This window comes from Phoca vitulina, unplaced genomic scaffold, assembly GCF_004348235.1.
Source record: "Phoca vitulina isolate PV1807 unplaced genomic scaffold, GSC_HSeal_1.0 scaffold1, whole genome shotgun sequence".
NCBI lineage: Eukaryota > Metazoa > Chordata > Mammalia > Carnivora > Phocidae > Phoca > Phoca vitulina.
In genome coordinates, this window is record NW_022589704.1 from 54,442,617 (window position 1) to 54,467,598 (window position 24,982).

General features: G+C 39.8%; 1 protein-coding gene across 1 annotated transcript in view; it reads left to right on the forward strand.

The window, feature by feature from the left end:
* Positions 1-24,982, forward strand: part of PDE11A (phosphodiesterase 11A) — a 382,098-nt gene that overhangs the window by 179,095 nt on the left and 178,021 nt on the right. The window contains exon 6 of the mRNA XM_032407415.1: positions 9,741-9,873. Within this exon, the coding sequence (XP_032263306.1) occupies positions 9,741-9,873 (133 nt within the window). The remainder of the gene's footprint in view (positions 1-9,740; positions 9,874-24,982) is intronic.

Sequence of the window (24,982 nt, forward strand, 5' to 3'; positions counted from 1 at the left end):
TCTGCTTACACAGAGCTTCAAGGTCAGCCAGAGGTAAGGACTTAGGGCCTTCTTGGGTCTTTGCTGGGCATACATACAACTCTGCAAATGAGTGTGCCCTTCTAGATTTCCAGGAATATGTCAGAGCTTTTCAAAACCCCCTAGGAATATCTCCTTTCCATGCTGCTTCTTTCAAGTTTTCTAGTCCACTTCCTGTTAGTTACAACTGTTATCCCTGCCTACAGCAGTTGCAGTGTTAAACAATTGCTGCTGGTTTTCCCCCCCAAATGCCCTGAGGTGAATGGTGTTCTCATTGAGCAAGCCCCAAGTCAGGTCGAATAAAGACAAGCTCTATGAGTGGAAGTTTCTAATGGAGCTGCCAAACAGGTCAAATAATGACAACGCTCTGGGGATTGGACTTTTAAGGAGCTCCAAATCTGTTCTCTCTCTGCCAGTGGCTGCTAGGCTGCTGGTTTTCACAGCTATCATGATTATGTAGCTCTTGGTCTTCTAGCTACCCTAGAGTTGGGGAGAGGGAGACGGGAATAAAGTCCATGAAAATGCCCCCCCCCAAAAAACTTGCTGTCCTTACAGAAATTCAACTGTTTGTCTTGAATAAACACTCCTCAGATTTTTGCAAGCCTTTCCTTAATTTTCAGAGTTCTCAAAAAGTTGATTTTGACAATTTTTGCTAGTGTTCTTACTACTTTTATGGAGGAACAAATTTTCAATGGCATTATTCTGCCAATTTGGAAGACCATCCTCTTCTTTTTACCTTCTTTTTAATCTCTATTACCTACAGTGATAGGAAATGGTAGACAAACTCACACACTGGTATAAGACAAAACATTTCCACAGTATGTGATGAATATATTCTTTTTTCCTACTTTTTTTCTTCATGGATCTCCTTTCTTCTGTGCTAGAAAGCATGTGCTAGGAAGCCTGTGATGGGTGTTCTGTGTGAATAAAAAGATGATACCTATTCTGATTTCAAGAAAATGAAGAAAAGCTTCAAAATATTAAAAATTAAGGGGTGCCTGGGTGGCCCAGTCGTTATGCGTCTGCCTTCAGCTCAGGTCATGGTCCCAGAGTCCTGGGATTGAGCCCCACGTCGGGCTCCCTGCTTGGCGGGGAGCCTGCTTCTCCCTCTCCCATTCCCCCTGCTTGTGTTCCTGCTCTCACTGTCTCTCTCTCTGTCAAATAAATAAATAAAATCTTTAAAAATAAAATAAAATAAAATAAAATAAAATAAAATGTTAAAAATTAAAACAGCACTGTCACCACCACTCCCAGTCATCTTGAAACAGAAGCAAGATTTGTGTTGCTATGTCACTTCCTTTAAAACAAGAACTTTAGGACATTCTTCTTGACTACTGTCTAGCAAATTCAGGGCTGCTGAACCTCATAATGCCAATATTTAGTGTTGCTAATTGAAGAAGAGAGATGCAGATGGCCCAGGAGTCTCATTTTTATCCCCTTTCCATTGTTTAGCAAAGAGGTGGTTCAGCAGATCTGAGTTAGCTCAGCAGAAGACAAGACTGGTACCAGAGACTGAACTCTGAGGCTCCCTCTTGGCATAAAGGCTAGTTCTTTACCAGGAAGCTCTATTGTTGCAGAGTCAAGTATATATTTCTGATTCCTTTCCCTAAAAATATACAGAGTGTTATGAGATTGGATTGTTTCCACTGAAACATTTTATATCTGACCTACGCATACCTCCCAAGGAGCTGTGTCACTTTGATACTTCTGGGCTTGCATGTTTTCCCCCCAAATAACCCTATTTTATAAATATCCTCCCTGACATAGTGGTGTATGTGTCCATGTACCATTTGCATGATGCTAATTATAAGAATTAAACATCAGTGAAAGAGGGGAAATATTTTAAAATGCAGTCGTATGTCTTCCAAAATCTTAAGAAAGTCAAGAACACATATTTCTCAAGTATCTAACCTTTATCTCTTAAACATAGTAATTTCTATCTTTTCTTTTTCCTGCCTTTGAACATGAAGACTCAAATGAAAGACAACCCCTCTCATTACCCTTTTTTATTTTGGACCAATGGGCTTGTCACTCTAGAAAAACTGTCACAGAGGAGAAGAAAGCTATAAAAATGTTCTATGGAGAGCAAGGCACATAAATAAGTACTGAGATCAAACATAATAAAGTAGCCTATGGAGGCCAACTGTCTCTTAGATTGATGCTATGCAGTAAACAGAATTATGGCAACTTGAAAGCTTTCATGACTCGTTTTTATATTTGACTCTTATTTTTGTAGGTCTCTTATTTAACATGCTTGAGTTAATATTTAACACTTTGAGTCCACTTCTCCTTTCTTGCTGTGTAGACATATGTCTGGGACTTGTCGGGAAGGTATGTCCTCAAAAATGGAACAACAGATGCATGCAGTTGGCCACAGCACCCCCAAAGAGAGATATGGTGGGGCTACTTGAAACATCTAGCAGGATAGGAATTTTAACTGTGTGCTCTATTATCAACAATTTTGCCAGCTAGCACATTTTCTCTTCAGCACGTCTCCAAATATGACAATGATGCCACAGTCAAAAACAGTTAACATCTCTCCTGCCCCAGGAAAGAAGCAGTTAAACAGAGCATGTCTCACCTTAGTGTTTTTTAAAAAAGAAAAATCTTTGTGATATAAGGAATTGATATTTATTGAGAGCTTTTTATGTGCCATACATTCATCAAGGTTATATTATTGTATCCTCAAATCATCTCTGTACAACGAATTTTATTTCCCCTATTTTCCATTATGGAAACTAAAAGTTATTAAAATTTTATTTGTAGTCTCACAACTAGGAAATGTTGGACCAAGATATGAAAAACCGTTCCAGATTTGCTTGGCTGTGAAACCAAGCAGTTGTCACTATATGATGCTAAATTGTAGACATCAACCACTCACAGTGATGCCATCTGACACCCATTTGAGAGTCACAAGACTCTTCCCCAAAGTGACACCAACTCCTGCAGGTGATAAATCTCATCATTCTAATTGTACAACTTGAGGAAATGAAGGATGGAAAATGTGTTCTTTGGTCGCCATGTCTTAATTTCTAGTAACAAAGGATGCTTAAAACAGGAGAAATAAGAGTGTGATGAAGTGTCCTCAGGCAAGACCTTAAAGGTAAGTCCATTAACAGGTCATGATAAGGTTTTGGAACTTCTGCAACTTAGAGCATCTTCCTCACCTACCACCCTGTGACAATTGACAGGCTAGCTCTGCTTGCTAATTACACTCTCTCCCATTACTTTTTATGACTAAAAGATTTGTTTGGTAACCTTCAAAGATATACTGAAGCCAGTAGGGGATTATTCATGTCCCAGTTCTGGATGTTTAAGACTCTCCTGCTGGGGTGCTAGCTTTGAGTCCCACTGGTATTGACTTAGTTCCTTAATCTCCTAATTGAAAGACAACTTCAAATAATATTGCAGAGCTCGAGGCTTCAGGAAGGACCCAGGGATTGATAGGTTTACCTGACAAGAAAAAGTAAGGAATAGAATTTTTCTCTGTGAACCAAAGCTCAGAACAACCTCTAATCAATGAAACAAAATGGCAAATAGTATTAGGCACAACCTATAGATCAAAAAACAGTTTTTGTTTGCAAAATGGAAAAAAGAAATATCTGTCCTAAAGAGTTCTTGGAGTTCCTGTCTTGCTTCTTTGCCTTTCTGAATCCTGCCCCCACTGGATAATACTCAAGCTAGCAGAAGGCAATTGACAAACCCTCCTTGACAGTAAGAAAATAGATGTGCCTATGTTGACACTTCTGCTCCTAACCTAAAGATATATTTTTAGTTAATGGCCACAGTTTTGATTAATGATTGTTATAGCACATCAAGGAGAATATATTAATGTAGCCCTGAAAACGTTAAATTTGAGGTGACTGGAAATGACGAGGAAGAAATGTCCAGAAAGTGCTTGGATATATATGTAGGGAAGTCAGGACTCAATGGGCTGCTGGTGAGATGTGGAGATCGTCAGTATATATTCGGTTGTGGATACAAAGTATGTCCATGGGACCACACAGTATATTGGTTGGCCTCTTCCACTGTAGCCTTCTTGATCACTTCCACCATGTATCTTAAGTTTTAGTTCTAATATTTATCATATCAATACCGAAAACCTTACACTTCTAAAGCTTTACTCATGCTGTGGTTTTGTCTGGATTGTTTTTATGAACTTTTACTTCTACAAAGACCAGCTTAGACCGACTTCCTTTTGGGAAGTAATTTTCCAAATACCATTCCCAACCCAAACAAAGCTGACCCTTCTTTGCTCTGTTCCCATAATGTCTTGTACATTTTTCCATTAAAGCATTTATCACAAACTGTTGTCATTGTTTGTGAGCTCCCCAAAGGTGTGGTTCCTTTAGCTTCTTCCTATACCTCTTTCTGTAAAGGTAGGGGCAGGGCTGAGCTAGCTGACCATCCATACACAGATGGGTTCCCACTGCCAATTTATTTAAGCAACAAGGAAAAGACCTTTATTGGTGTGTTTATGCAAGATTAGCCCCATGACTGTCCAGCACTTAGTAGGGAGCATGGTCATTCTTGAATGACCAACACATGGTCATTCTTGAAATAGCAAAGTCTTGGGAGTCTCTCGTGAAGACTAAACTCTAGGTTTGAGAACAAAAATGTCAATGCAGACACAGAATAATGATTAACATTATTTTATTCAGATATTTTGTCTTCTAATTTAGAGACTCGTTTTGAGAATTAATCCTTAAAAAAGTCTTAAGTGTATTTTCATATAGTTTTCTCTGTTTGAATCTTTAGCTAAGAGGTTTTTCAGACAATTGAAGATGGTGAAGTTGCTTGTCCAGGGGTGTTTTATTTTGTCTTGTTTTGTTTTACTTGTATTGATTTCTTTCCTCCACTACTCTGCAACTTGTTGTCCTCAGGTTTATATCTTACCTCACTGGCCCTCACTTCAGGGGCAGTCACATTTCAGGAATTATGTGTTGTCTGTAATAGGGCAATTCTCTTTTATCCTTCCACTGTCAATATATTGGAGCTCATGAAGCTCTCTTTGAAGTCAGTGTGAGTCTCATATTTGGAAGCAAGATACCACTGAGAAAGAAGATTCTAAACTGCAGCCCTTTGAGGGAAACTCACTTTTTAAACCTGCATCTTCCTATGTACCTGGTTCTAGTAAAATACAATTGTGTAAAAGATTTCTTTACAATTTTCATGTTACTTTAAACAGTCTTGATCTTAGGGAGGTCTTCTTTTTAAAGAGTTAAAATAAGCTAAGTGCTTAATTTTTACTTTTTAAGGAAGAATCACTAAAGTTAAGTGACAACTCTATTTATTTTCCTTTTCTCAGACTTTTATTTCAAGGATTTTTTGGTCTGCTGGGTTTTTTTTCTTTAAGCCAGAATCTATTTTAACATCCCCACCTTAAAGGTCAAAATAGTTTTATGATTTGAACATGAGAAGCTATTAAACATAGACAGATATTAAAACATACAAACTTTGGAAGTATTTTAATGGTTTCTCAAAACTTCTGATTTTTCAACAACAAATGAATGTTGTATAGAATTTTAAGCCATTTTTCCCCCTCTCTATGGTGCACTGGTATACAGTAAATGTCTTGGCAAAATATACACAAACCCAGAAACACTCCCACCAGACATCCACTTGCATGAGATGATCTGTAAGTGTCTTTTCCTTTTTGCTGAAAGAAGGGTCAGCCCATCCCTATTCCCTGTGTATAACAGAGAAGGGTATGGGGAAAGCCAAAGGTGCTATTTAATGAGGAAACTTGTGGCAGTGTAGACATAAACAATATGGCCTTGGGATCTAGGGGCTAAAATACAATGCAGAGAGTGGGGGAGAGGATTCTTCCTTTACCCCATGAAACTTAAACACCCTCAAGTGTCTGGTCTCCCTCAAGTGACTTCCAAGGCTTTGACAAGGGGCCTTGAGTGAAAGAATAAATCTCCTTAGAGACTAGGGGTGGGGAGAGGACTTAGAGGTGTCTGTGGTCTTGGAGTTATGCACATGGCAACTAAGATCCACTGAACTGACATGATCTCACTTGCACCCACAAACTACAGAGTAATCAATATTGATGTGTTTCCAAACTGCAGTAACTTTCCTTATCTTGGTTCTGGCCCAAACTGAAAATCTTAGTGCTGGATTTGATATCTCTGGTCAGATTTAGGGGGGCTCTAGAAAGTTGGCCAGTTCAATTTTGGATATTAATTTAAGCTTCCAATGACCTATTAACAAAAAAATAAGACCGGCTAGAAACTTTCAACCCTGACTCTTCTGGTAAGAACAAGATCTAGAACAAAGGTGATGGTCATCCTACCTCCATCCTGCTCAGACCTCATGGAGAAGACTATTCTGGACTGGCTTTCATAATCAAGAGGGCTATCAATCAGCAGGGGTACATGTAGGACAAGGATGATGAGAATAAGGAAGGCATGCCAGAGGAGAAGTCGCTGAAGAAATTAGAGCTGATTAGAAAAGAATGATCTTAGATGGAAGACTATGGGGAACATGTTAATTATTGCCAAATATTTCAAGGGCTGTCAGCTAATGAGATCCCATGGGACTGGGAGCAAAGGATGATTATTAGGAAGTAAGCTGAGCGGCCACAAAATGGAATGGAATATTTTGGTAGGTAATGGGTTCTCTGTCACTAAAGACATTCAATTTGATATTAGATGTCCATTTGTCAGAGAGATTGAAACAGGGCCATTGTCAGCCCATACAGTGTCTCTGTGAGAATAGAAAAAGTACTCCCTCTAGATGGATGCAGCTCTAAGTCAACATGCATGACTAGGCTAGATTTCAGCCCCCATTTGTTCCTTTTACAGGGCACCCCTTTGCAGGGCAGAACCTGCATAACCACACATGGCTGTGTCCATGATCTTAACATGTTCTGCTCCAACAGCAATCAATCAAAAGAGAGGAGGCCACACAGAATAAAAGAGCTCTCATCAACCAGAAAGAGTTGACCTATAGGACCTTAATGAAAGAACTGATCCTTTAAGCCAGATGTGTCCCTCAAGAAACAGAAATAATTTGGGCCATTTCCTTTGTGGTTAAATTCATAATACTTCATTGCTGAAATGTACAAAGACTACTGTCACATGAGGAATTTACTTTAGAAGCTATTAAAATGTAGATACTTTTTAAAAATATTTACTGTGGGCTAGAAAATATGTTAAGCACTTGTATAAATTATTACTTTAATCTGCACAATAAGTAGTAGTATTATACCCATTTTAAAGATGAAGTGTAACCCAACTTGCCTGAGATCACTTTGCTAGGAAGAGGCAAAATAGGTATTTGAATCAGGTATATTTGCTCTAAAATTCATGGTCTTTCTCATAAAACAAAATTATCCTTTTGAAAAAAAGCAAGGTTTTTGGGGCGCCTGGGTGGCTTAGTCGGTTAAGCATCTGCCTTCAGCTCAGGTCATGATCCCAGGGTCCTGGGATCAAGTCAAACATCGGGCTCCCTGCTCAGCAGGGAGTCTGCTTGTCCCTCTCCCACTCCTCCAGCTCGTGCTCTCTCTCTCTCTCTGTCAAATAAATAAATAAAATCTTTAAAAAAAAAAAAAAAAGCAAGGGTTTGAAAGCTCTAACTCAACATCATAATTTTGCATTACAGTAAAATTTTAAGATTTGGAAGGTTGAATTGGTGCAAAAGCCAGAATGTGATATAAATACTCAAGAGTGACAATCATCCTTCCTGACCGTCTCTCTGAGCATTCTGTCACGCTGGGCCTTAGTTTATGTACCCATGCACCATTAAACTGAAGAAATGGAGAGGTGGTTTTCAGAACATCTGCTTGCACTGTTGCAGCTATAGGTTCGCTAAAATCTCCCCTCCCCTCTGTAGCCTTACCCCATGATGACAGTCTCGGTGGCTGCTTCCTCCCTGCGCTTCTTTTGCATTCCTGATCGGTACCGTTGACTTGGCAAATAGTCAACACCGCCATGTGACGCATTTCTCATTTGAAATTTGAATGGAGCCCTTAAAGTGGTCATTGTATAAGTGTCATCTCCCCATCTAGGTGGAGACCTCCATGAGGGGAGAGACCATAGTTTATACTTCCTAGAAACCACCTCAACTATGCTTACGCGCAGTGCCTTGCACGGAGTTGACTGTCTTACGTTGTCCTACAATTTTAGAGTGATTGCAATACATACATAGCCTGAATTAAACCCAGTTCTAAGCATGTTTAGATTTAGAATGAATCTCCCAGGAGCCCCTGCTCAGTAAGTGTTCCCATCATCATCTTCCTTGGGAATTTTGTAAGTAGGGACCTATGGCCCTGGACGATCAAGTCCAATGTCTTCTCCTCCCTCTTCTTCTGACTGCATACAGTCTCAGACTGCAGTGTTTATGATTAGCAGTGTTTCCCTGAAACTCTCTGTATATGGACTGCCACTCCCTTCTTTTCTGTAGGTGAGAACCTACTATTCTTGCTCTACTCCTACTCATTGATTCCTCTCCTGAGAGGCTACAGGGATGAATAACATCACCAGTAAATGTTACATTCACCAGACACAGACCAGCAGCCATTACAGATGATGTCTACGGATGGTGCTAAAGAATGCCTCTGCTTCCCAATTCTTCATGTATCCAGGGGCCTCTCTGTGCCCCAGATCCTTGGGATGGCACAAATTCCACACTGCGACACATCGTTGCATAGTAACAACGGCTCGTGACAGTGGTTAGTGTTTTCCTTACATATAGGGCAGTTTAGATTAAAAAGTCAATAGAGTTCTTACTCTTCTTGCTGTGGTGCCCTCACTCACGTGTCCTGGAACCTAGGGTTCCACAGAGTGTGGTTGGAAAACGTCGCCCCTGTAGACTTGCATTCATTTATGTAATTTCAGTTATCACCTGCCACGCCACAAACCTCACATCCTCCATGAAAATGTTCCTTGACGTTGTGATTTTGAACAGTACTCAGTTTTGCATTTCCATAGCTCCTGGCAGTGCTCAGTTTGCACTTGGGGAAGAAGTGGTGGAAGGGAGGGAGGGGAGTAGGGAATCTTACTAATTCTTATGCCCTTTCTATAAATGTGATGATTGTAGTGAATGTGATACAAGGGAAAGTTCACAAAAGCATTTTGCATAAAATACCTGTTCAAATCAAATATGGATGTAATTTAAATGATCAATGTTAGGGGTCAGTAGCATTAAAACAGGTTTTCCAGTAAGATTTTGTAAGTAGGAAATGTGTTTTTGTTAAGAAACTCTGAGACATACGCAGAAGCATTACGCATGGTCTAGATCTGCTCTTTTGCTGCCTTTAAAATTTTGTAAATTCCTAATTTATTTCCTGATTTTTCCCCATTCTGGGGCTTAATTTTTCCCTATGTCAAACATCCAGTCTGCTCAGTTAAGGGGTGTGGGTTTTGGGAGGTCAGTGGAATTTATTATGCTATGGTGTTAGCATCCTATTGTCAATTTCAGTCATTACTTGATTGCTTACTTTATGTCTGTCTGCTTTGGCCTAAATACAACCTCAGGTGGTTCTCTGGATCATAGGCAATCTATTATTTCTTCCCATGGATTTGATTATTTTACATTACATCAGGTAAGTTTTTTTGAAGTAGCTACTGATAATTACCTCGCTATTCTGTGACTCAAGTCACTTATCCCTTCTTAAGGGGGATAGATAATCCTACTATGAGTATAATTTTATGAGATTTGCTTTCAAGCAAATTTATGTTTCTCTATTTTCTTACTGCCTGTTTTGGTTTTGATAGTTTCAAAGAAAGCATGGAGAAATCATCATATTCCGACTGGCTCATAAATAACAGTGTTGCTGAGCTCGTGGCTTCCACAGGTCTTCCGGTGAACATCAGTGATGCCTACCAGGATCCTCGCTTTGATGCCGAGGTAAGAGGAATTTTCTCATTCCAGTCTTAAGGTTCACTTGTCACACTGGTGATGGTTTGCTGGTTGAAGCAAAAGAGGGACCATCATATAGATCGATAGCAACCCCTGAGTTTATAGGCAATTTTTTTTTTTTTTGCATCTTTCCCCCGTGATCAGATTTTTAGCATTGCCTACTGTTGAGTAACAGAAAAACCTCCTATCTACTCTGATTTGTGGCAAAATGGGTATCTGTTATGTATTAGTTTGATGCTCTTTTACAATTGGGTACATTTTATATTAAATGTACCCATATACAAGTACCCATGCCTTAACTCATGGACATTTTATATTAAACATAGTTTATATTAAACTATGAAATAGTATTGATAAAAATGTGTATATAACATAGTTATTTCCCAATAGATGCTAGAACAACTACCATGTCTTTTAAAATTGCTCCCAAGAAATGGTAAATTGGTTTGTGTTATTATTTAATGTTAATTTTGTAGGCACATTGTGCTCTATGCAGAATATATTAAAGCAATATAGATTCTGACTTGCAAATGTTTAAATTCTAAGTATCTACAGTATCATACAGATAAATTTACATGAATTTATAAAATATCTGTGTGTGTGTGTGTATGTATTCAATAAATTACACATTTCCTATTCTACATTGCCAAGCTAAGATCTAAAGAGTAGCAGGAGTTTTTTGGCGAGGAAGGTGAGGAGATGTGTTCCAAGCAAAGCTGAGAGAGCATGGGGGCTGAGGGGCTGGAGAGCTGAGATGAGTTAATGCTGCAGAAAGCACCAGGTAGATGAGGCTGGAGGAGGAAGCAGAGGTCAGATTGCGCCAAGACTTTGAAAGTTACGTTAAGAAGTTTGAGTATTTGTCCTAGGCAATGGGGAGCCAGTAGTTGAGTTTTAAATCAGGGAGACGCAGGACTTGTATTTTAGAAAGATCACACCACCTCTGTGGCTACAGCACAGAGGATAGATTAGCAGTAATAACTGAACATTTAAGCTGAAATGACAACTCTGGAGACAGACAGGGATTCAGTCCCAGTCTCCAGACTCCACAGCCCTCCTCCTCAGGTCTGCTCTATGCTGTCCCATGTCTGGGGTGTGGCATGATGTGACAGGAGGCTGCAATCTAGACTTAACTTTGAACTTCAGTCATGTCATCTTTGCAGATCTCTGCAGGGAAATTTTTTATTCCCCAAAACTCACCACCTCTCTGTAGCTGCCTGGAGCTTTCTTCCCCCAGGCCATGTCCTCTAGTAGTTTCTATTAATTCTTGAGCATGGAGCTTAGCTTCTCCTACCTTGCAAAGGCTTTCACGAGCTCCCAGTCTGGGTTGGGTGTCTCTGCAGCGTTCTCCTTCGGCTGTCCCAACCCTGACCACCCTCTAGCTCTCTTCAGTTCTGATGCATTATTTCTGAGTTTTGACTTCCCTTTCTTGGGAAAGTACACAATCTAAAGCTTCTTTAGTTGTCCTCCTTTGCGGGAAAATACCACCACCTTGGTTCTGTGATTGGCAGAGAAGAAATTATTTATAGAGGTCAATATTTGTATACTTTAGCATTATAATTGGGTTAGGACTGATTTGACAAAGTTTTGTGTTTTGCCTTGTTTCTTTCTTCCTTGCTTTTAGAGAGAGAATACTGAAGAACAGATATCTAAACACCGTTTTATGAAGGAATGCTTTCAGTATCCTATTATTGACATCAGTAATAGCTGAACAAACTGAAAGCCTTGCTATGCAGAAAAATCATTCGTTGCCAATTCCTTGTTACCAGGTCATCATGTTAGATCAGATGTCAAGGGGTCATGGTTGATTCCTATCCCAAATTTTAGTGCTATGTTTAGTATGGATTACTGTTATTCTGCTCTTCGCTTTGGATCATGAAGTCAAATTCTGGGGAAAGGAAAGAACCAACAAATTACACCATTTTAAAAAGTTGGTTAATTAGCCATATGTAAAGGTATAACGAAACATGAGGCAGTGAACACCCACTACCCAGTTTAAGAAAAGAACATGATTATTACTTGTGAATCCTTCCCTAATCCTTTCCCCCTTTGCTTTCCCTGCAGAGGTAACCCTACCCTAATATGACCTTAACATTCTTTTGCCTTTCTGTATAGTTTCATTGCATATGTCTGAATCCATGCCAAATATATCATTATATCCTACATGTCTCTGAAATTTATATACATTATATTATACTGTATGTATTCTTCTGTGGCTTGCTTTTTCATTCAACATATGTTCCTGAGTCATGTGAGTTTGCAGTTCATTCATTTATTTTCACTGCTGCCAAGTATTCCACTATATGAATAAGCCTTGCTTTATTTACCCACTATGGTGTTGATGGACATTTGGGTTCCATGTTTGGTTATTACGTACATAGCTGCTAAGGACACTCTTGAACATATCTCTAAGTGTACACGTGCAAGAGTTTTTCTGGGGTCTGTACGTTGCCTTCATCAGGGAAGGAAAAATTCTTGTCCAGTCATTGGTCTTTTTTTTTTTCTTATGGGAAACAGCACATGTAGCAAGCACAATTAATATCTCAAGAATACTTCTGCTCGTACAATTTAGTGATTTTGGATATACCATATCCTTATGTCTGCAGACTCTTACCACATCTCTTCCTGATTAATGATACAGCCATTTTACATTGTTCTCTGTGCTTATAGTCCATTCCAATAAAGCAGGCTGCTCCACTGATCTATAAAAAGAACAGTGTGGACTCCTGAGCAAAAATGCAGCAGTTTCTTCTGTGGGATTGGTCATAAAAATTTCATGCTTTTATCCAGTAGTTAGAAGCAACGATGCCTGAAGACAGTAAACTGTGGTAGGTTAAGCAGTGACTATTTCCTGAAATCACTTTCTTCCCTCTGATAAAATAAAGCATGTACTTAGACCAACATTATTTCTTGGTCTTCCACCTAAAATGCTTTCAATCTGTCACATACCTAATACTAGATTTCAAATGCAAATCTGAAGATGCATTATATATGATGTTTACATGGGTGTCTTTGCATGGTATTGGAATTTAAAGTTATTTTATGTTTCCCTTCTCATGCTAAGGGAAAAAACTGGTAAGGAATTAAGCAATGTAGATGGAGGTGAGTGAGAGAATTTTTCCTAAATGCAGGCATTTAGTAGATATGTTCTATGAATGTGTGTGTATGTTATAGTGTGTGTGTGTATTGCTAGGAAAAGCAAAATTATTTATCTGCTTAGGCTTCCTCCCTTCTCAAGTATATTTTGCCTCAGGGCATTTTGTCAACTGTTTATGTTAATAATGAATGAGACTCCAGACTAAGCCACAATGCCAAGAGGCTAAAAGGCTCCAACCTTCTCCCCGTGAAGCCTGATGTAAGATGGTGTAGATCATAAGATAAAGACAACCATTTCAGATAATATTTTTTATTAATGGTTTAAAAGTTTTCCTCAATATAAAAAAAATGTCATGACAAAATGAAATTGCTTCGTTCTTGCACCAAAAGTAATTCTGGAATCATCCTAGAGGTAGAGGGTAACTTTTATAACTGTGTTGTCTTCCTGCAAAGGTTTGAGTCCTCTCCTCTTGGTCTGCTATGGATCCATAATTTTTATCGGTAATTATAATTGAGTAGTTATTTATTACTGATAGAAAATAAGGAAATAATTTTTTAATCCAGGATTAATGGAGTAGCTCCCAGAGTTTTCTCCACTGGAAAAGGTGCTTGCTTTTTGGTTCACTACACTCATTGACTTCCCTGAATAGTTTGAAGCTGGTTAATAAGAATGATAATTTGCAGAGTGGTAGCATGGGTAATCCCTTTCAAAGCATTTCCTATTTTTCTTACAGATGTTCTCAACCTAAGTCTACATAATGAACTTAAATCTGCCAAAAATATATTTTCCTGAACGCTGGTATCTATCCTAAATTTCTCAATGGTTCAATGGCTAATTCTGACAACTTGAATTCTCTTTACTGAACATGAAGAAGGACCCCAATTCATCAGACAATGTAGTGTCCTGGGATAGAACACCCAAAAATGGATTGGTCTTCTTCTGGGGTTTTATACTGTAGATGTGTCAACTTTCAGTTAATAGGAATACTAGAGATTTCTTTAATTTACAGATGAGGAAACAGACTCAGAGAGCTGAAGTGACTTGCCTAAGGCCACACAGCTTCCTTGAGATAGGACACAGAACAGACTGGACTTTCTGATTCCTAATTGAATTCCCTGACTGGTCTCCTATAGGGACCAGCTGCTAAGGGGCTTCCTGGGCAATGGAATCACCACTCCATCTTTCCTCTATCCACAAAGGCACATAAATGTTGGCCAGTAGACCTACCTCTTTGTCCAGTCTGCTCCACTCACCTTGCTGAGTCATCTTGGGCATACTACTTGCATATATATTGTAACATGTAAAATGCTATATAAATATTTTGTAAATGATGCAGTTCTATATAAATGTCAGTGAAGATATTTATCTGATTAGGGATTAAGTTTCTTCTTTTGGGGTAGGGGCAAGTTGGCAGAAGCAGGTCCTTTTCTCTAAAATGAGGGGCCATTACACAGAGCTGCAGACCAGCAGACCTTGGTTATAGACAAGCCAACTTCAATTCTCTTCATCCTCAGACACAGTGGGGAAGGAAGAGGAAAGTCTCTAGCCAAAGAGGGGAGTTAAGGGTGATTGTTTCTTGACAGTAAAGAGGGGATGGTGACACTAATCTGATAACCTGTGGGTCTTCAAGTCAGCCAGGTCTCTCTTTGTCTTCTCAGAGGAGGAACAGTAACAGATGTTAGTTACAGAGGTGGTGAAGGCTGGATGCATGTCCTGTGGCCTTCGACTACCATAGAGATGGTCACCATATCCTCTCCTCAAGGAGCCAGCAATATGCAGACTTGGCTTTTAACAAGAATGGCCAGACATCCAGGGGCCAGATTACCAAGGCACATTAAGGATGATCAAATTTCAGGAGCCAGCCACACTGTCCAGACCCAAATAATCCACCAATCTTTAAAACATATAGCTGAAAAACCGATTACTCTGGTATATTTCAAACACAGCCCCGTTGCCTACATTCAATCCACAGTATCAGTTAAGGCAATAGATAAACTCCAAAATCTCCATGGCTTAACACAATAGGAGTTTAGTTTTTGCTCCTGTTGAGCCTAAGTGGATGCCCCTGATCATGGGCACTGCACAGAGAGATGTTCCCTCTTCCATGAATGAAATTGTCCAGCAGCCACCGATGAATGACTTGCCCAGTGAAACATCTTGTGGAGTCTTCAGATCGCTAACTGGGTGCCAACCCCAATACGTCTTCTCATGTGCATTTGGTAGTTTCTTCTCCAGTTTAGACTAACACGGGACGTTTGTCAATTTGGGGATTCATGATGCCAATGGCTATTTTCTGTTAATAAGAGAGAATTTACTCTGCCAAGCTTTGCCTTAACTGTACAGCTTAAGTGGAAACTAGATTTCCAATTGAGGTGTCTTTTCTACCTTGTAACTTCTGGGAAGTCCTCACAAACTCTGCCCAAAGATACGCAGCAAGAGAATGATCCTTATTTTGAAACCTCAGTTTTGAAACTGTTGGTCTTCCTTTTAATAGAAACTACAAAGGGATGTGTTTCATGTGATATGAAGCCCATCCCAGGTGCTGCCAAGAGCTTGCTGTGAAGGCTATGGGGCAGATAATCATAGTTGTCTACCTGCTGTGTATTCTCTTTGTGATTGTATTAAATATTTAATGGAGGTCCCTCCTTGTGGGGAGCAGAGCAACTTAGAGTGCAGCCACTGTGATTACTTGCCTTCTGTCTGCCTGTTTGAGTTGACTCTGAGGAGCGGCACCTGCTGGGCTTGATCGCCTGCATGGTTTTAAGGCCAAAACTCCTTGGTTTATGGGTGGAAAATTATGACAGAATGGTTATATAAAATACTCGCAGAGCCAGAACTAAATTTCTGAGCTTTAAATTCTGCAACCTTATGAAGATCGCTCTATGTTTATTCTGTTACAAGGCTCTGTTACATCCTCCATGAAAAGGATGGAAGACAGAAAAGATATACCTGATTATATTTATTTATAGTGGCTCAAGAAACACTCGTGTTCACAGGTTATCATGTAGGTGGTAGGTTTCGTAGTTTTACCCACCATTTGCTCCTTGGGAAGAGGATGCCCATCCTCGGCTCGTGAAGACACTGACAGACACCATGTGTATTAATTTTCTATCACTGCCTAACAAGACACCACAAATTCAGCAGCTTAAGACAAACACTCATTTCTTATCTCACAGTTTCTGTAGGTCAGAAATCTGGGCATGGCATAGCTGGGTTCTCCACTCCAGTGTCACACAGGCTAAAATCAAGGTGTTGGCCAGGTGGCATTCTCATGTGGACTTTGGCACTTTTCAAAGCTTATTCGGGTGATGGCAGAATTGAGTTCCTTGCAGTTGTAGACTGAGCTTCCCCTTTTCTTAATGGCTGCTACTAAAAGGTCTCTCTCAGCTCTTAGAGATTGCCCTTAGGTACTAGCCATATGGTCCTCTCACAACATGGCAGCTCACTTGCTCAAAGCCAACAGGAGAATCTCACCCAGTTGGCTGTGACAGAGGCTTACATGATGTCGGGAGTGACTTACATAATCACAAGAGTGGCTATCCCATCACCTCTGCCACATAACATAACCTAATCAAGGAAGTGATGATCCTGTCATATTTACAAGTCCTGCCCACACTCAAGGGGAGAGGATTCTACCAGACTTGTACAAAGTGGAGGGTAGCAGGTGGGAATCTTAGAGGCCATCTTTAGAATTCTGCCTACCACACTATAAAAATAACCACAAAAAATATCCCTTCCATATGTCCTGCTATGGAAAAATGTCTACAAGAAAAAAAGCCACAAAGAAGTATGTATAGAATAGAGTATAGAAGTATGTATAGAATGATAAATGTACATATATACACATATTTTTCTTTTTTTTTTTATTTAAAGATTTTATTTATTTATTTGACAGAGAGAAACACACCGAGAGAGGGAACACAAGCAGGGGGAGTGGGAGAGGGAGAAGCAGGCCTCCTGCTGAGCAGGGAGCCCGATGTGGGGCTCGATCCCAGGACCCTGGGATCATGACCTGAGCCGAAGGCAGACACTTAACGACTGAGCCACCCAGGCGCCCCTATACACATATTTTTCTAATAGACCCCTCAAACCTAACATGTCCAAAACTGAGCTGACAATCTTTTTTCTCCCAAGCCTACTCCTCTCTCTATCTGTTTCCCTCTCTCTATTAAGGCAACTCAATCCTTCCTGATGCTTATGACAAAAATTTTATAGGCATCATGCTCTCATGTTACACATCTAACTCATCAGGAAGTCTAGTTGGCTCTACCTGCAAAATTTATCCAGAACCTGATCACTTTTCACCACTCAACTGCTACTACCCAGGTCTAAGTCACCCTCATCTCTGGACCGTTTCATGGCCATAGCCTCTTAATCTCTCCCCCTCTATGCTCTATAGCCAGATGCTTTTGAATTTTAATCATATCATATCACAACTCTGCTCACAAACTCTTCAAAGTCTCCTTATGTCATCACTAGAGTAAAAGCCAAACTCACAATTCTTTCAGAGGTTTCCAATATCCTACACAATCTGGCACCTCATCATCTGGCCCCAGCCCTGACTCCTACATTTCCAGCCACACTGGACTTTTTGTTATTCCTAGAATATACTGCTCACACACCTACCTCAGGGCCTTTCCACTGGCTATTCCCTCAGCTGAAATACTTTTCCCCCTGTATCTGTGTGGTTCAAATCCTTACTTCTTTAAAGTCATCTTTCAAATGTTACCTGATAATAAGGCCTGACAACCTTGATATTAAATCCCCTTTATCTTGCTTTATTTTTTCTCTGTAATTCCTAAGACCTTCTAACATGTAATCTATTTCTGTATTTTTAAAAAATTTTTTGCCATCTGTCTTCTCTCACTAGAATGTAAGCTCAACAAAGGTGAGGATTTTGTCTGTTTTGCTCATGATTCTCCCCAACAACTGGAACAATGTTTAGTACTTAATAGTCATTATTGTTCAACGTTGTTGGATATTTTATCTATGTTATTTATGAACGTATATATTGTTGAATATATCATAAATTGATGCATGAGCATATTATATATTTGTAGGAAAAGATAGGAAGAACTTACACTAAGTTGTTAATAGTTGCCATGTCTAGAGATGGAAAGATCAGAGATTTTGATTTTATTTTTACTTAAAAATTTCACAAGTATTTGTATTATTTTCGTAATCAGGCAAAATTATACAGATATTTTAAAATTTTAGACCCTTTATATCTTATGTGAAATTATATTTTGCCAGGCTATTCTGAGCCCTCTAAAAGCTATAAATTATTACTCAGAACCAGAACTGAAATAATGCAAGATCTAAGTACATTAACTTGCTTTGCCGTATCTTTGGGGAATTCAGATGGTTATTTTCTATAGCCCTACCCAGCGTAGACTGCTGCATGGATTTTATCCTAAGATCTTTCTTTGCCTGAGACTGTCCCCACAGCTTGTACATAAAGTGTCTTTGCGGATGAGCTGCTGCTGTATTAGGTGATTCCTTGGAGTGCATACTCTATTTACAAATACAGTCATCCTGAAACAGTTATTCTGGTCTTGCTTTTAGCTGGAATTGTGCTTATGAATTCAACTCCCAATAATTAGTTGCACTCTAGTGCCTTATCTGTGAAGCTTTCTGCCCTTCTTTTCATACTAGATTCAAAAGAATACCTTAAAACAAACACACTAATGCACAACAAGGCATTATTTAGTCATTATAAGGTATAATATTCTGTTGCTTAATTTAGTATTTCCCCCCATTTGTATAGTTATGGAGAGAATTTTCAGAGCCATTATGTGCAGAGTTTGTCCTCTGTCTGCAGCAGGAATGAACAACTGGACCCAACATTTAAATAGGAAAGGTTCGGGAAGGTGGGGGGGATGGCAGAAAATAACTAAAAGTAGAAAATAACTAAAAGTAAATAACTTATGCACGGATGGTTTGGTGGTGTATGTATTTGTTACAAATTTAGGAGCAGTGGGAAACTCATCAGTACCCAGATCTCCTCTGCCATGGGTGGCTGATGCCCAGAGTTACACAGTTAAATATAAGGTGTCGTGACCCTAAATCCATCACGCTTCAATCCCATGCAGTTTTTCCATCTGAAATTCTTTCTCTGATTTTTTTTTTTATTATTAAAGCCTGTTGAAGACAACTCAATAGTTCTTGCCCTTGTCATGTAACACTTAAGGTTAATGGGGGCTCCAGGCTCTAAATCCTTTGACTTAGAGCATTAAAGCCCATTTCGCCTGTCAGAGCCTCATAGCCAAGCACTCCCGTAGTCTGGGATGCTGAGTGCTAGCCCAGCAGGACAATTCATTATCTATTTCCTATAATGTCTTCTGGTCTATCAGCTATGCTGCCGTTACAAAGGAAATGTGCAAAATTGAAACCATTAAGAGATAGAGCTGCGTGAATCTGCTGAAAAGCATTTGCTTACCAGTAATCTCTCAGTCACTGATACTTAGTGTAAGCCAGTTTGAGATACCTTCCAGGGAGTAGGGTTTGAAGACTGGACGGTGCATATAACAATTCCAGATGACCAGGAAGGTGAGGAAGGTTAGGAGGATTAATAAGACTTGAATAAGGTATAGAATGGGGTACCTGTGGGGAGTGAAGACAGAAAGGGGTCCCATGGTTCTAAGAGTGGAACAGACTTTGCTGCGTAGGTGGTGAGGAAGATACTTCAGTTCTTGGCCCAAAGGTCAGTTATTTTTCTAGGAATACTTTTGTCAGAAATTTAAGGAATCATTGGTAGGTATGTTCCAGAAGCCATTAAGACTGATCCTATGTGTAGGTAAGATAGGCAAAGAGAAACTGCCTCTCTACTGTTTCAGAAAAACCAAGGGACTGATGTCAGAACATCTCCACCCTCAGCTTGTCCTAGTACCAGAATTTCTCTCTGGTGGATTGACATTTGGGAGATAAAGTATTGTTTTAAATTATTGCTGGGGTGCCTGGGTGGCTCAGTCGGTTAAGCATCTGCCTTTGGCTCGAGTCATGACCCTGGGTCCTGGGATGGAGCCCCTTGTCAGGCTCCACGCTCATCGGGGAGTCTGCTTCTCCCTCTCCCTTTGCCCCTACCCGTCCCCCTGCTCATGCACTCTCTCTCTTTCTCTCACTCACTCTCTCTCTCTAAAATAAATAAATAAAATATTTTAAAAATAAATAAATATATAAATATATAAATAAATAATTACTAAAATTGTACGTATCTTTGTAGGGAAAGGAAACACCTTGAATATAAAGAGTAGTGTTATAGTACCACCAATTCACTTAACATTTCCACTGACCATCTTTGAGAGGCTGGAAAATATGACAAGTGTATTTTGATGGCTCCAAGTAGATCCGTTTACTGGGAAGGCCCAATGAAGACAGACACTAGACAAAATTTTTAGGTATACACATCTTTAATTAGAAAGAAGTAGGCACTCCCCGATAATATGTTTATTTTAACTGTAGCCTTCTAGAAAGGCTGCTTGGTCTCACGTGGTCTAACATTTGGGACTCTAACAATGTGAGTTTTAAACTGAGAATGATCGAGCAGGAACCCTGTGGAACAGTGGGGCAGATATTTGGGGGCAGGTATTCCTCTCAATATTAGTAATATTTACATTTGCAAAACACCTTACAAATTTTGAAACCCTTTCACACATATTCTTACAAAACAACTTGAAAAATAAGAAAAAGCACAAAGGGAAAAAGATGAGACTTGGCTATAATGCTAAAATCTGAAGACAGCCAGTGTTAACATTCTGGTGCACATGAGATAAATGTAAATAACAAAATTGAGACAGAAAGTTTTGGTGACTTGGTCGGGGTCAAGAGACCAGAGATATTTTTGAGCTCCATTGACTGATATGATCTGAGGACTTGGGGTTATGTGATGAACGGAGATGATTCTTTCCTTCCTACTTTGTTATTCCTGTTCATCCCTGTTTGGGACTCATTCTTCAGGTGTCTTGTGCTTCCACTGATGGGCTTCATCTCTTCTCCTTCACCCCTGATATATGCTCCCAGCCCTTGATGTTTCATACGGTCATATTAACTAACTTGGATTTGTTTAACTTTCCAGAAACAACAGCACTGTCACAGATAGACAAGTCATGGGGGGGGGGGGGGCCGAGGGGATTGCCTTAGTGATCTTAAAATAAAAAAATTCACTCTCGTCACACTCTGCTGTCCTTCTTACTCCCCATGTCCTATCGTGCTGGGCTCATCAAGCATGCTGATCACTACCACTCTCTCTTCCCTATTCTCATTGCCAGTTAGTGCCAGTTTCACTTCCTTCCCTCATCTGCAGTGGGAATGATTTAAAGACATTCTCAGCATTCTCTTTTGCCCCTCCTCTCCTCTTGTGCTCAGCCCACGCAAGCCTCCAGCATTGGATCAATGCAGCTCCGCTCTCTCAGTGTGGTCTTCCTCTCCTCCAGAACTAACCACTTGACTTCTGTTTCTCATCCCATCCCTTCTTGCCTTGCCTTTGTCTTCATTTATCCTTCTGTGCTGCTAAATTCAATAACCCATTTTTGGTGCTTATCTTATTTCACTATTCTGCAAAATTTGACACTATTGTTCCACTTTAGTTCTATTTAGAAAATAACTTTCCCCCATGTCTACAAGTAATTCATTATCCAAAATTTAGAAAGCAGAAACAGTAATTTAAAAACTCCCATAGGCAGAATTCTTTCACAATGTATACATGTATCAAATCATCATGATGTACACATTAACCATGTTACAATTTTGTCAGTTCTGCCTCAGTCAAGCAGGGGGTGGTGGGTGGGGGAGAAAAGTGGTGGCCAGAGCTGAGCAGGGATGGAGGAATGAACAGGTGGAACAGAGAGGATTTGAGGGTCAGTGAAACTATTCTGTATGATACCATAATGGTGGATAAAGGTCATTATGCAGTTGTCAAAACCTGTGAAATGTACAGCATCAAGAGCGAACCCTAATGTAAACTGGGGACTTTGGATGATAATGGTGTATCAGTGTGGGTTCATCAGTTGTAACAAATGTACCACGCCGGTGAGTGATGTTGATAGTGGGGGAGGCTGAGGTGCGTGTGTGGGGCAAGGGATGGGAACTCTCTGTACTTGCACTCATTTTGCTGTGAACTTGAAACTGTTCTAAAAAAGTAAAGTCTATTTAAAAAGTAAAGAAACAGAAACTCCCATAGGCAAACAATTCAGAGGGGACCATTGTGGTTATATTTCCAGGATTTTCCAATGTATATGATAAGTGTTTTTATACCTACAGACACCCACAGTTATCACTTAATATATTAAAATTTTCCACGTTTAACAAATATTCTTCTATAGCATGATTTAAATTAGATGGATAATATTCCATCGTATAGGTGTGCTATGCTTTACTTAACCAAATCCCTCCAGTTGAGTATTCAGGTTATTTCTAAAATAGCATTATCATTAGTAATCCTATGGTTTACACCTTTATATGTAAACTTTTGTGTACAGCTATAATAACTACCATAGAATAAATTTCTAGACACAGGAATTGATGGGTCAAAGGGTATTTATACTTTTTAGACTCTGGATACACATCAATAAATCTGTTTCTGGAAAGGTTGTAGCAGTGTATTCACACAATAGAAATGCTACAAAGCCTTGAGGTTACGAGCTTTGGAGTTCTTTTCCATCCCCGGCACTGACCCCACCTTCTTCATTCTGCCCAAAATACCATGTCCCCTCAGGTTCAGTTTTCATCCTTTTCGTCTTTTCCTTGCACAAGTTCTTCCTTGATGATTTTACTCACTTCGTCCAAACCAGAGGCTGATGACTCCGAGGTGAGTGCCTCAGCTCCTCCTTCTCTCCACCACCTTCCCAATTGGAACTTGAACTCGGAATCATTTCGCTCAGACTTCCTGTGTTCCCCACATCAGGGAACTCCAGCCACTCTTCCTCAACCCAGAAATTTCCATGTTATCCTTGGCAGGGATGGTAGAACCTCCCCAGAATAGAAAATTCTTTGGGGCAACTAGAATAATTTTTGGTAAACAAAATTCTCTCTTATTTCACTGATAAACAGCTTAAGGTTTGTTTTTCCTCACCACCAGCCTCTCAAGCTGTCTCTCTCCTTGTTTCTTTCACTCACTGCATGTCCTTGTCTTCTTGCACTGCGACCTCGTGCCTCAGCTGCTGCAGATCTCCTAGGGGAGGTTAGCATGGGGCTACAGCTGTCCCCGAGTTGGCAGAGGCAACCATACCTCCTGCTCCGTGCTGGCTTGGGACTACCGACCCCTGGGTATGACCCTCAGCAGAACAAAACAGACCCAGACATTCTAGCGCTGCTGCGGCTAGCCCCAGTCTGTAGCTGATGCCTCCCAGACCACTGTCCAATCCACCTCCTCCTCTTCCTGCTTACTAGCATTGCTGTTGAGTCAGACTTCAGCTGGAGGGAAAGAAAGAAAACCACTTTGTTTCTTTCAGAAGATAACTTTGATGGATGTGTTTGTTATTGCCTGACTTCCTTTGAACCAGTCTCTCCACTTTCAAGGCAGTTAATCTCTCTGAGTCTTATCTGAGAGGGAGGAAGTGAACAGGACCTACCTGCAGGGTTGTTTTAATAAGTATATGAGATAATGCTTGTGAAGGTGCTGAACCCAGTGCCTGGCAGGAACTGAACATCCAGCAAACATTAGCTCAGCATCATCAGCGCCATCACTGTCCTTGAAGACCCACTTATAAGGATCTAAAGCTACTCTTAATTTCTCTAAAAAGGGTTGCTGGCTTTTCTATAGTATTTTGAGATTGCTTTACTTGGACACTTATTTTATCTTAACTATTTCTATTTTTACTACACTGTGAGCTCCTCACACAACTGTTTAAATTCATTTTTATATCCTCCAAACCCAGCCATGTGTCTGGTGCATAGGAGGTGGTAAATAAATATATGTTAGAAGAGTCTTGACTCTTAGCTCACACTATTCTCGAAAATCACTTTCAGTTTGGTTGCAAATCTAAACGTGAAAGCTAAAACAACAAAGATTCTAGGAAAAGAATTGGAGAATATCTTCATGAGCTAGGAGTAGGGAAAGATTTCTTGAGCAAAACCAAACAAATACTTTAAAAAAAGAAATGAACATGCTGGTATCAAGAATAGAAGATATCTGGAAAATTAATTTCTCAGAGAAAAACCAAAACAATCTAAACATAAAATTTAGGTGTGTAAATGAACTTCCAATTTCAAATGTTTAAAATATGTAGCACTTAATTTCTACAATGAACATTGTAGAAAAAGAGTACCTTTATTTCCCCAATAACCATGATCTAAAACCTTGATGTCTTTTTTTTTTCCCTATAGTATTGGGATGACAGGTTGACCTTTCTCACGAGATATCAAGGTCATATGAACTCACCAACACCCTATCAGTCTTTAGTAGCTCTTACCTAACAGTTAGATATGGACCATTGGTTTTAATATTAAGTGGAGCTTATTACTGAATGATGGTTTTTGATCCTAGTAATTATATCTTCCTATTTTAAATATATCATCTGACAGTCTGCTAGAGTATAGAAAGATCTCTGAACCTCTACATTTATCATATATTTTTGCAACTTCAATTTTTTGTATATGATTTTATAATATATATAGTGAATTAGTGATGTTAAAAATATAGAGTATTGGGGCACCTAGGTGGCTCAATCGGTTAAGCATCTGACTCTTGATTTTGGCTCAGGTCATGATCTCAGGGTCGTGAGATCGAGCCCCACTGGGCATGGAGCCTGCTTAAGATTCTCTCTCCCTCTCCCCACCCTCCTACCCCCACTCAGGTGTGCTCAATCTCTCTCTCTTAAAAAAAAATATATGTAAGAGGGTTCCCCTTTCTCCACAACCTCTCCAACATTTGTTGGTGGGAATGCAAGTTGGTACAGCCACTTTGGAAAACAGTGTGGAGGTTCCTCAAAAATTTAAAAATAGAGCTACCCTATGACCCAGCAATTGCACTACTGGGTATTTACCCCAAAGACACAGATGTAGTGA